This window comes from Mus caroli, unplaced genomic scaffold (assembly GCF_978045245.1).
Source record: "Mus caroli unplaced genomic scaffold, Mus_caroli_1 scaffold_10, whole genome shotgun sequence".
In the NCBI taxonomy this organism is placed as follows: domain Eukaryota; kingdom Metazoa; phylum Chordata; class Mammalia; order Rodentia; family Muridae; genus Mus; species Mus caroli.
In genome coordinates this window covers 18,167,383-18,179,477 of record NW_028227265.1, presented here as the reverse complement: position 1 = coordinate 18,179,477, position 12,095 = coordinate 18,167,383, and the positions used below count along the sequence as shown (strand labels likewise).

At 43.3% G+C, this 12,095-nt stretch overlaps 1 protein-coding gene across 1 annotated transcript in view; it reads right to left on the bottom strand.

The window, feature by feature from the left end:
- Rfwd3 (ring finger and WD repeat domain 3) overlaps positions 1–9,846 on the bottom strand; it is a 30,085-nt gene extending 20,239 nt beyond the window's left edge. The window contains exons 1-4 of the mRNA XM_021171128.2: positions 9,722–9,846; positions 6,691–7,246; positions 3,644–3,828; positions 1,740–1,807 (exon numbers count right to left, since the gene is read on the bottom strand). Of these exons, the coding sequence (XP_021026787.2) occupies positions 1,740–1,807; positions 3,644–3,828; positions 6,691–7,244 (807 nt within the window). The 5' untranslated portion in view covers positions 7,245–7,246; positions 9,722–9,846. The remainder of the gene's footprint in view (positions 1–1,739; positions 1,808–3,643; positions 3,829–6,690; positions 7,247–9,721) is intronic.
- Between the last annotated feature and the right edge of the window lie 2,249 nt (positions 9,847–12,095).

Sequence of the window (12,095 nt, the reverse complement as noted above, 5' to 3'; positions counted from 1 at the left end):
AAAAAAAAAGAAAAAAAAAAGAAAGAAAGTGAAGCAAAACCACTGTGGTAGGTACCGTGACAACCAATAACAGGTAGTAGGTGGGCTCTTTTTACTTTTTGGAAACAGGGTCTTGCTATACAGCCTAGTCTAGCACTGAACCATGTGCACCACCATGCCCCTCTTCAAACGTATGGCTTCTTTGTTGCCTGCCTGTGTGTCTGTGTGATGGTGTCAGATCCCCTGGAACTGGAGTTACAGATAACTGTGAGCTGCCATGTGGGTGCTGGAAAATGAACCCAGGTCCTCTGGAAGAACATCTCTCCAACCCACTTATTGCTCTTTGTCTAGGGTTGAAGCCTCATTCACTAGCATTCCCTCTTCCACATTAGCATGTCTATTAATGTCATCCTTGTTCAAGAGGTTCTTTATACGTGCAAAAACAAACTGATCACCAATTCATACAGCCATAAAATATTCAGCCCATTCCAGTCAAAGGAAGCTAAGAGACCATAAAAAACTTACAAAATATAAACACTGATCAATAAGCAATCATTTACAGATACTAATTGCAACTCAAGAAACTACTTTTTATTTATTGGACTGGCATAAATTGCTGATGTCCCTGATGATACCAAGTACTACTGGGAGGTAGGCGTGTTTACTATCCCTGGATGTATCAGCATTTGGGAGGCATCGCTACAAACTCAGAGACACCCGAGCTACTTCCTGAACCAGCCGGGAATCAAGAGGGAGACCTTGTCTCAAAGGGAAAAGAAAACCGGACATGCTTATTGGTGCTTCAATAGCTTGCATAAATTTCCAAAGGCACGTTCGTTGGTCACATCAATCAAAAGTAAAACATCTTTCCTTTTATATGGCAACCTCTGCTAGAAATAAATCTCATGACTATACTCACTACAATTTGTTAAGGTAACTATATCAAGTCTTGACTTATACCAGAAAATGTTTAAAAGGCGGGGAGGGGGACCCAACAGGAGTAGACTAAAATGTCCTGTGACAGGGAACAACAGACAGTAAAGCAAGGCCTGTCTGGGCTGCCTAGCAAAACTGTCTGAAAAAAATAACAGTGCAAGGTTGGGTGGTGCATGCCTTCAATGGGAGGCAAAGGCAGGGGGATTTCTGTGAATTCCAGACCAGCCAGGTCTATACAGTGAGGATCCAGGTAAAGCCAGGAACTCATAGTGAAACCGTGACTCCAACAACAGGCTTTTTTCTTTTTTTAAAATCACACTGTAATCACATTCTGCCTGAATATTAAAAACTTCGTTTATCTCACTTTTTAACTGGTATTTAACACCTAATTAGGTTACTCTCAACTATCCCTAATGTTTTTTTTTTTTTTTTCCCAAGACAGGGAGGAAACAATCATGGCTGGGCAGTGGTGGCCTTTAATCCCAGCAGTTGGGAGGCAGAGGGGGGCAGATCTCTGAGTCTGAAGGCAGCCTGGTCTACAGAGTGATTTCCAGGACAGCAGGGGAGCAATCACATGGTAAATGACTGAAATTGAAACCGTGTCTGCATCTTATCCACAGAGCCTGGAAAGCTTTCCAACTTTACCTGAAGCCTCCTGTAACATTGAAATCTTAACCTACATTTAAAAGGATGTTCACATTGGATGTGATGGCACATGCTTGCAACCCTTGCGCTTAGTAGGTCAAGAACAGAGGATCCCCAGTTAAAAGCCAAACTAACTTCAGGCAAGATCTTTTATCAGGACAACAGTGGTGTTAGGTTACCTCTTTAGGGCCTGCATCATCTCCTGTGACAGATGTAGCTTCTTGGTCTGTTGAGATAACTCCTTGTTCTATCAAGGTGTATGTATCCAGACACAGGAGCAGAGACCATATATAAAAGACACAAGTTAGCTATGAGAGACTAGCAGGAGAGAGAGCCTCACTGCAGCTATCCATCTGAAGACATAGTATTTATAGCATTCTTGAAAAATTTAACATTTGTTATTTATTATTACTATCTACTTATTTTGCATATTCCATAAGTAAACAAAATTCACAAATATCCAGCCCTCAATTTAAAAAGCAACTCAGGTGTTAAGAGAGACAGCTTAGTAGTTAGAGCCCTGGTTGCTTTTGCTCACAGCCATCCTAAATTCAGTTCCAGGGAACATGATACCCTCTTGGGTAGCAGGCATACACGTAATACACTCATATATAGATAACCCATTTATACAAATAAAATTAATCTAAAGAATATAAAAGCCTCACAAAGTTTAGCCCTGCCCCACTGTTTTTGTGTAGATTCAAATGCCAGACAAACCTTAAACTGTGAATACACTTGTAAAATTCTTTACAATACCACTAAGGACTTTTCCCCCCAATGTAAACAACTGTATTATTAACACTCCTTGAAAAATTAATAGTAATTTGTTACTTTCACCTAACAATAGGTAAGCTAGTTTATATTACAGTTGTTCTGTACAGCTTTAATTCTTGTCCTCTTCACTGTAGTCTTACATGTCTTCCAAGCTTCCCTCTTTGCTACGGACGTGGAGAGACCTGGCCTCTCACTTCCTGCAACGCCTGCTTCTTGGGTCTGGCAGATAATCTACTGCTTTACTTTCACATTAGTTTGACATAAAGAGCAACATGGCCACCATCACATTCTAGCTCAACACAGTTCTAGGACCTAGGCAGAGTGCCAAACATTTTTAATGCCCTGCCACTTAGGAAAACATGCAGGGTCACTTCAGCCCAAATCTGAAGCTGGCCTTGTCAACTGAGAAATAACTCATCTACAAATAAAACCTTCGTATTACTTCAGGAAGATTGCGTGCATTCACTCACTGTCATTTCCATTTTGACTTGCAGGCCTACCCAGCCTCTAAACAACTCTAAACAATCCTTTCTGGATACTTTATATAATGAATGGAATCACAGAAATTATTTATGCTAGCAATACACTGTTCTATTTTTAAGACACTGACATTTTTGTGTTTTGCTGTTTCTAGATGCCAAGGTTTCCTTACTTGAGCCTTGGTTTCATTAACTACGTTTTGCTCTAACAGCAGAATGGCTTCATCCTTTTTGGTATGCCTTTGTGTGCATACACGCCCAGCCTTGACACTGCTCCTAGAAGCCACCCACCTCCTTGTCTCTTCTGTCTGCCTTCTCTGGAGATAAGGTCTAACTATGAGACTGGTCTTGAACTTGAGCCTCCTGCCCATCCTCTTCAGCAAGTGACTACCAGCATGTGTGAACTACAACTAGTCCATTCAATATACTAATCTGATTCACTTGTAAACTATTCTCTTTCATTGTGTAAATAACAAATCCAACCAATTTCAATGTTTTTCAGCTCACTATCCAGTTGTAACCACAATATTACACAGGGACTGACTTGTTGGAACATAAAGCACAAAAAATTAAGTTTTTTTTTTTTTTTTTTTTTGGTTTTTCGAGACAGGGTTTCTCTGTGTAGCCCTGGCTGTCCTGGAACTCACTTTGTAGACCAGGCTGGCCTCGAACTCAGAAATCCGCCTGCCTCTGCCTCCCGAGTGCTGGGATTAAAGGCGTGCGCCACCACGCCCGGCAAAATTAAGTTTTTTTAACATCATCATAGCCAGTGAAATTTATCTATGCTTTATGGATTTTAGTTTTGTCAATACAAATCTAGAAAAACAGACCTGGAATGTTGGCTTCAGGTTCTTCTGCCTGGACAACAGCCTCTTCATCCTCTGCAGAGCCAACACTGTCAGAGTCAGTACCTGATGGTGGATTCCTGGTCTCTGAATCATGAGCAGCGGGTGGTGGGTAAGGCTGAGACCTGCTTACCTGAAAGTAGGCATATAGTGGTGTATGTGGCACATACCTGTATGTATATAGACACAAAAGAATCATGGCACAATGGGTCATCCATGCAAGAACAATCGATGACAGTGTCAAAGAAAATCCTAGTTACTTCAGTCTATTTCCAAGCCGTTAAATGCTTCCACTGAAAGCTGAGTGAATCCTAACAGATCACAGGACAGGAGAGACGGCTCAACAGGTAACAGCGCTTGTGCTTACAGAGGACCTGGGGTGGTTCCCAGCACCCACATAACAGCTCACAACTATCTGTAACTCCAGTTTAGATCTGATGTCCCTCCTGACTTTGATGGGAACTAGGCATACATGTAGTATATATACACACTCACAGGCAAACACTTGGGCACTCAGAAACAAATATAACTGGGCTAGAAAGATGGCTTAGTGGCTAAGAGTATTTAACTGGTCTTCCAGACCAGAGAAGAAGGGCTCAGTTCCCTGCCACCACGTGGGGGCTCACAATCATCTATAACTAGTTCTAGGGGATCCAATACCTCTGGCTTCCTTGGGTACCTGGACTCTCGTGTGCACACCTCCACACAGCCCTCCACATAGACACACAATTTAAAATAATAAAAATAAATTAAAATATATGTGTGCGTGTATATTATATATATATATTTTTTTTTTTTTTAAAAAAAGAAAAAGACCAGATTAGGCAAATAATGGTTATATATACTCCTTTTTCCACTCAATTACAGGGTCTTTAGGAGCCCAACCACCAAACAGATCACATAGAGAGGATTCTCTCAGAACAGGCTTTGTATTCCAACAGCACTGAGTTCCCCATGGTGGCTGTCCAACAGACTGTTTTTAAGGATACCATGGGCCTGGCCAAACGATCGAGAATAGGGAACACTACAAAAAGCACGGAGAATCACTTGCTATTCTTTACTAGTCACTCCCTATGTTACTATAGGCATTTGGCTAATTCTCAGTTATGAAAACTTGATTCGAATTTAATAACTCCTTTACTATTCTAAGGAGAAAATTTCCCACAGTCCTATTCTGCCTTTTGTTTTGTTTTGTACAATCCTGGCTGTCCTGGAACTTGCTAAACTGGCCTTGAATTCACAGAAGGATCCTTCAGGCCCTGCCTCCCAAGTGCTGCAAGTGCTGGGTGGCATGCGCCCCCCACAGCCTGGCATATTCTGCTATTTTTTGGTACAGTGTTAGCATGTGTAAGGTCCAGAGGTCCTAAGGTGGATCTCTGGCTCCAACCCTAAAGAATCTCATAAGAACATTTTGTGTCCTTCCATCCCCTTTCCTTTGAAAAAACTAAAAAACAAAACAGGGTCTCACTAAGCAGCCCCAAATAGGTTGGCCTTGAACTCTGAGGTCCACCTGCCTCTGCCTCCCAAGTGCTGGTATTAAAAGCAAGTATCACCATATCCAGGTTTTTTTTTCTTTCTTTTTTACATTGGCTAACATGCTATATAGCCAAGGATGACCTTGAATTTCTGACCCTCCTGATCTACTTTCCCAGAGTGAAGATTAAATGGTATGCACCACCATTCCTAATTCAGTGTTGCTGGAAATCAAATCCAGGACTTAGTGTGTAGCAGGCAAACTCTACCAAGTTGGCTACAGTTCCTTAGCTAGGGGTTTCTTAAAACTAAAGAAATCCTTTATATCTGTTCTTAGCTAAGCATAGTTCTTTTTGTTTATTTTTTGTTTTAAGACAAGGTAACCTCATTATGTAGACCAGGATGGCCTCCAACTCAGAGATCCTCCTGACTCCACCTTCCACGTGCTGGGATTAAAAGAATGCACCACACCTGGCTGACCCCTTCATTTTTTTTTTTTTTTTTTTTTTTTTAAAAAACTCGTGTGGCATTTTGCCTACATGTATATTTGTGCACCACCTGAATGCAGTACAAAGGCCAGAAGAGAGGCATCTGATCCTTTGGAACTGAGGATAGAGACAGTAGTTATCTGTCACGTGAGTACTAGGAATTATACCCTGGTTCTCTGGAAGAGCAGCCACTGGTCTTTTTTTGTTGTTTTTTCGAGACAGGGTTTCTCTGTATTGCCCTGGCTGTCCTGGAACTCACTTTGTAGACCAGGCTGGCCTTGAACTCAGAAATCCGCCTGCCTCTACCTCCCGAGTGCTGGGATTAAAGGCTTTCACCACCACTGCCCAGCTCAGAATCCACATTCTTTCAACATCGTACAACATTTATTCTATGGTCCACCAACCCAAGATTTAACTTAATTATTTGATTTTGATTTTTTGAGACAGGATTTATGTAGATCATGCTAACTTCAAACCCAGAGTTCTGCCTGCCAAGTGCTAGGATTAAAGGCATGCACCACCATGCATTTAAAAAAAAAAAAAAAAAAAAATCTTAAAAGCTGAGGGCGTACACCATGGCTGGGAAGCTCAGGGGTAAGTCACCTGCCATCCAAACTCAGGGACCAGAATTCAGATACTCAGAACATGTGTAAACACAAGGATGGCCACTTGTAACTCAGGAAGACAAGAGATTCCCTGAGCAAGCTAGCTAGCTAAACTAGCCATATGGGAGAGTTCTAGGTTCAACTGAGACCCTGCCTCAACACCCGTGCATACACAGGCGTGCACACAGCTCATATACACATTTGAAAACATCTTTAATTGAAAACTAAAAGAGGCCAGCTATTAATAGATACTGTTGCTGACAAACTTGCCTCTAATGTTCAAAGCACGCCATTGAGACCCAACTCAATACTAAATGAAATAAACAAAGCAAGCACTAATTTTATCTGACCTACCAGGATGTGGGAATTCTGAAAAGTTAACCTTGGTGGCACTGGGGATATGACCAGAATCTGAGCCTGAGAGTGGTACCTCAGAGTGGCATCAATCCCTTAACTCATATTTTACCTGCCATGGTCTTGCCTCTGAGACTCTCCAGCTCTGGCCCTCAAAATGGGTGCCATCCTCCTCCTTGTTCTTATTGGCCCCACACTGTGGTCTGCAGGTGGAGGTCTCAGCAACTCCAGCATGTTATGAAGCCTCTGCAGCCCACTGATGAAGTTGTTCATTGAAACGGATCTAGCAGCTCCGTCGGTACGGTTAGCACCAGATCCCTGACTAGGCTCCTCTGAAGTTCCAGGATCGACAACCTCCATATTTTCTTCTGAGGGCTGTACTTCCTCCGTCAAATCAATGGATGCTGGTGGCACAGGCTGTAGAGTGGGCAGTCCATCTTGGCTGCTGACCACTTCAGCAGGGGCAGGCTGAACATGTGCTTCACCTTGGCTATTGGCCAGTTCAGCAGGGGCAGGCTGAACATGTGCTCCACCTTGGCTATTGGCCAGTTCAGCAGGGGCAGGCTGGAGAGGTGCCCCATTGCTGACGACTTCAGTTGGAGTAGCTGGTTCTACAGTACCCTCTAACGGTACCTGAAGATCACAGTCCATCACTTCATGAGCCATCACTGGGGATACAGTATTTATAAAACATATTAGTAAAATAGGTTTAAAAAATGTTATGGAGTTGATATAAGTCTTTCAGAATTTCTGTTTAAGATCTTTTATTAGCAAAACAAGGGTTAAAAAAATCCCAATAGTAAGAAATGTTTTGGCAACCAACTGAACCGTAGAGGATCACCATGAACTCAGGGCCAGCCTGGGCTAAAGAATAAGCCTTTATACCCAAAACCAAACCAAACCATTTACGACCATTTTCCTATAAGCACATTTCCAAAATAAAAAGGCCAAAATAATAATGAGGCTTAATTATTGGATCCAAAAGTAATCCCCCAGAAACCTAGCAACAGTGTCTCCAACTGCATATAGACATTTACCAAAAACAAATATAACACTATATGTAATGGGTAATAGTTAACCTTTCATAGCATCGAAAGTGACAAAGGACAAACAGAAATGCCACTTTTTGGTCATGTGGTGCTGGGAGACCGAATGCAGGGCCCTGCACACACTAAGCATATGGCCTACCACCTGGCACCTATCTGCTCTCAGCCAGGCCACAGAAGACATTCTCACAAGCAGACATGTTTGTACTTATAAGATAACATTTAAATGTGAGGAAAAACCCAAAAGTGAGACTAGGGGTTGCAGCTTAGCACTAACCTAGCATACACAAGGCCTTTGGATTTATCCCAGCACATATGCAATTGCAGCAAAGCCTAGATGGCTGGACTTGGTGACATATTGTAATCCTAGCCCCTAGAGGGTGAAGTCAGAGGCAGGAGAATGGCAAACTGTACTCGCCCGAACTACAACACAGGTTTCCAAACAGCCTGAGCTATTTAGCAGGGTCTCATTTTAAGAAATAATTTTTAAAAAGATTTATTTATTTATTTTATGAACACTATTGCTGTCTTCAGACATACCAGAAGAAGGGCATCAGATCTCATTATGGATGGTTGTGAGCCACCATGTGGTTGCTGGGATTTGAACTCAGGACCTTTGGAAGAGCAGTTAGTGCTCTTAACCACTGAGCCATCTCTCCAGCCCTTAAGAAATAAATTTAACTAACTAAAAAATAAAGTCTAAGATTCATTAGACCTGAGTAATAAATGCAGGTTTTTTCTTATTCTAATTTTTAGCACTGTTCAGTATTTTAATATAAAACTTCCTCCCATGGCATGTCTAGAGAGCAACCAGTTCTGATTTCAACGGGAAGGTAACAGTAGTGAAGTCCACACAGCATCCATCGACTGTCACTGCTGGTGCTAAATAATACTGATCGTGTCTTCCATTTCTCAAAAACACAAGGAAAAAAGTCCAAAATGATAAACCAAAAGCTACAATCAAGAACATACCAGGAGCTGTTCACTACTAAAACTCTAGCAGACTTCTAGAAAAGAATCTTATCAATTTAAAATTTTTATGCAAAAAAGGTGATAGGCGTTAAAAATTTAGCTCTTCACTACTCAAAAATATGTGAACTGATGCTTTTAATATGGCTCTAAAGTTTAACGACATCCTCACAAGAATTATCTTTTAAAAATAGCTCCCCCCCCACACACACTCATTGCATATTTCCTCAAAACTGTAATTCCATCATTAGAGAGAGACAGGAGGATTGCCTCAAGTTTGAGAGCAGTCCGGATTCCAGAGGGGAACTGTCACAAATAAGCATGTCTAAGTTAGGTCTAGATGCACTTAACTGTCCACTCTGAACACTGCTTCTTACAGGCTGCTATTTAAAGTTTACAATTTAGTTCCTCAATCACACACACACACACAAACCCAAAAACCAAACACGTTCCCCAAATCCTCGTAAGAGCCCCTTCTTTAAGTGACAAACGCTAGTCCGATGGCCCCGAAAAGTCGGCAGCCCTCAGACTTCACTGAACTCCACCTCTGCCCCCCACCCTTGCTAAGCTTTGGTTTCGATAAACACAGAAGGCGGGAGCGACGGCTGCCCCAATAAACAGGTCGCCGGGAGCCCGCGGGGCTTCAGTCAGACCGGGGTTCGTATCCAGGCTCTCCCTGTTAGTAGCTGCGGAACCAAAGTTAAGTTTCCTAACCTGTCTGCCCACGCCCGCCTCCCCGCAGGAAGAGGAGAACGAAAATATCCTTCGGTCGCAGTTCCGCTGCTGTGGAAAAGTTAAAACAGCGAGCGACGAGAGTCAAAGAGTCAGTCACCGAGGCTCGACCCGCGCGGGGAGCACCCGGAGAACGACTCCGTGGAGGGTCCGCAATCGGGGCGAGCCGGGCCCCGTCTCAGCTCCTCCCGAGCTCTCCCCCAGCCACCATTCCTCAGGAAAGAAGGAGGAAGAAGGTAGAAGGTCGAGGTCCTCAGGCCGGACCGAAGGAGACCGCCGAGCTCCCAGCGCGCCCTCCGCCCACCTCGCCGGGCCCCGTGAGCAGCCGCAGAGCAAGGGACGACCACCCGCATCCAGAGGCCCCCAGGGCGGAGGAGAAGCAGGGAGCAGCCTCACCTGAGGGGACCAAGTCGGACGCCTGGCCGACCGCGACTTCGGCCGTCGTTACCGCGCATCCCCAACTGCGCACCCGCTCCGCCCGCGCCCAGCAGCTCTTCTGGCCCCTGAGGCGCCCCCGCTGGAGCCGCGGCTCGGCGAGCTCCTATTGGCCAGCCACTGCGGGCGGCGACCAATCGCTTCTCTTCTTCTTCCGTCGGTCGCCGCCAGCTGAAATAGTGGCGCCCTCATTGGTCAGCCTTTGATACATTTCTGGGCGAGAACCTCGGGCCAAGGCGCCTCCTGCAATTGGTAGACGTGCGGAGTCCGCCATCTCGCGCCCCTTCCTTTGAACTGTTCGGCGGGAAGAAGCCCTGAGAAGAGAGTTGGGTTTTTTTGTTTTTTTTTTTTGTTGTTTTTTCTTTTTTTTTCTTCCTCTTCTACTGAGAGTGAAAAATGTTAAAAGTGGCCGGGCGGTGGTGGTGCACGCCTTTAATCCCAGCACTCGGGAGGCAGAGGCAGGCGGTTTTCTGAGTTTGAGGCCAGCCTGGTCTACAGAGTGAGTTCCAGGACAGCCAGGGCTACACAGAGAAACCCTGTCTCGAAAAACCAAAAAAAGAAAGAAAATGTTAAAAGTGACTTCCCGGGATCTGGGGAGATGGCTCAGTGGTTAAGAGTACTGACTGCTCTTCCAGAGGTCCTGAGTTCAAATCCCAGCAACCACATGGTGGCTCACAACCATCTGTAATGGGATCAGATGCCCTCTTCTGGTGTGTCTGAAGACAGCAACAGTGTACTCATATACAGAAAATAAATAAATAAATCTTTAAAAGTGACTTCCCCTGCTTCTTCCTAAGGTTTTATTAAAGAGTTTATCGATGATTTTAAAAGTTTGTCCCCAGAGTTCCAGAGCCTGTAGAGTGATATATAGTCTCTCATTGGGTTCAGCAACTTGTCCGCAATGATCGAAAAAAAATTTTTTTTAAATCTTGCACAATGTCTTCAACTTGAAAACTATTATGATAAATGGCTTGGAAATATAAATTGTCACGTAAGATTTTCCAAACATGTTTCTGAAGAAGGAAATCTTACTTATAGGTCTTTAAACAAACAAACAACCCAAAAGCCCTCTGCACAGTGCTGGGGGAATGGCTCAGCGGTTAACATCACTGTAATGCTCTTCCAAAAGTCCTGAGTTCAATTCCCAGCAACATGGTGGCTCACAAACATCAGTGGGATCTGGTGCCCTCTACTGGTGTGTGTGAGGACAGCAACAGTGTACTCATATACAGAAAATAAATAAATGCTGGGAACGGAGCCTGGGTACTAGCGGCCAGTTTTTTACCTGTGAGCCACTTCTCCAATTCCCCGTGTACCAACAGTTATCCTTTCCCTTTTTTTTTTTTTTTTTTTTTTTTGCTATCAGAACAAGCTGCTGCTGGTGTCCGGAGTGGCTAAGATAAGGAGAAAGGATTTTTTATTTTTGTACATACACGGTTTTGAACGGTTCTCAATTTGGCTAATTACACAATGAAAGGAAGCAAACAGAAAAATTGACTCTAGCCATCAAAGTCTTTATTAGCTTTATGTAAAATATTCAAATATAGGACTGGAGAGATGGCTTAGCGGGTAAGAGCACTGACTGATCTTCCGAAGGTCCTGAGTTCAAATCCCAGCAACCACATGATGCCTCACAACTACCCGTAATGAGGTCTGCCCTCTTCTGGTGTGTCTGAAGTCAGTTACAGTGTACCTATGTATAATAAATAAATCTTTAAAAATATTTAAATATAGATAAGAAACTTAACTATATCTTGAATTCCTTTTCTTTTCTGAGACAGTCTCTTATAGCCCAGGTGGACCCAGCTGTCCTTGAACTCCCGATCTTCCTGAGTTTCTTCCTTGGTGCTGGGATTTATGAGTATCCTCTAGACTTTGGATTTTTATCATGTCTTTTAAATGTGCATTGGTGTTTTGTTTGCATGTATGCCTGTGTGAGGTCTTCGGATCTCTTGGAATTGGAGTTACAGACAGTTGTGAGCTGCCATTTGGATGTGTACAATTGAACCTGGGTCCTCTGGAAGGGCAGACAGTACTTGCAACTGCTGATCTCTCTAGTTCCGAACTACTTTTCACATGGCAGAATACATAGGCCCATGATCAAATACTGAACAATCTCCTGGAAATTATTTATTTATTTATTTATTTTTGCCCCACCCCCCAAAAATTTTTAATTAAGAAATTAATAAGTGTAGCACAATGGTAAAGCATTTGCCTAGCATCTCTGAGGCCCTGGGTTCAAGATCCAGTACTTCAACAACAACAATAATTGTAAGTACATTGGTACCATATCACATGGTAAAAGAAATTTGAACCATGCAAATTTCCAGCATTT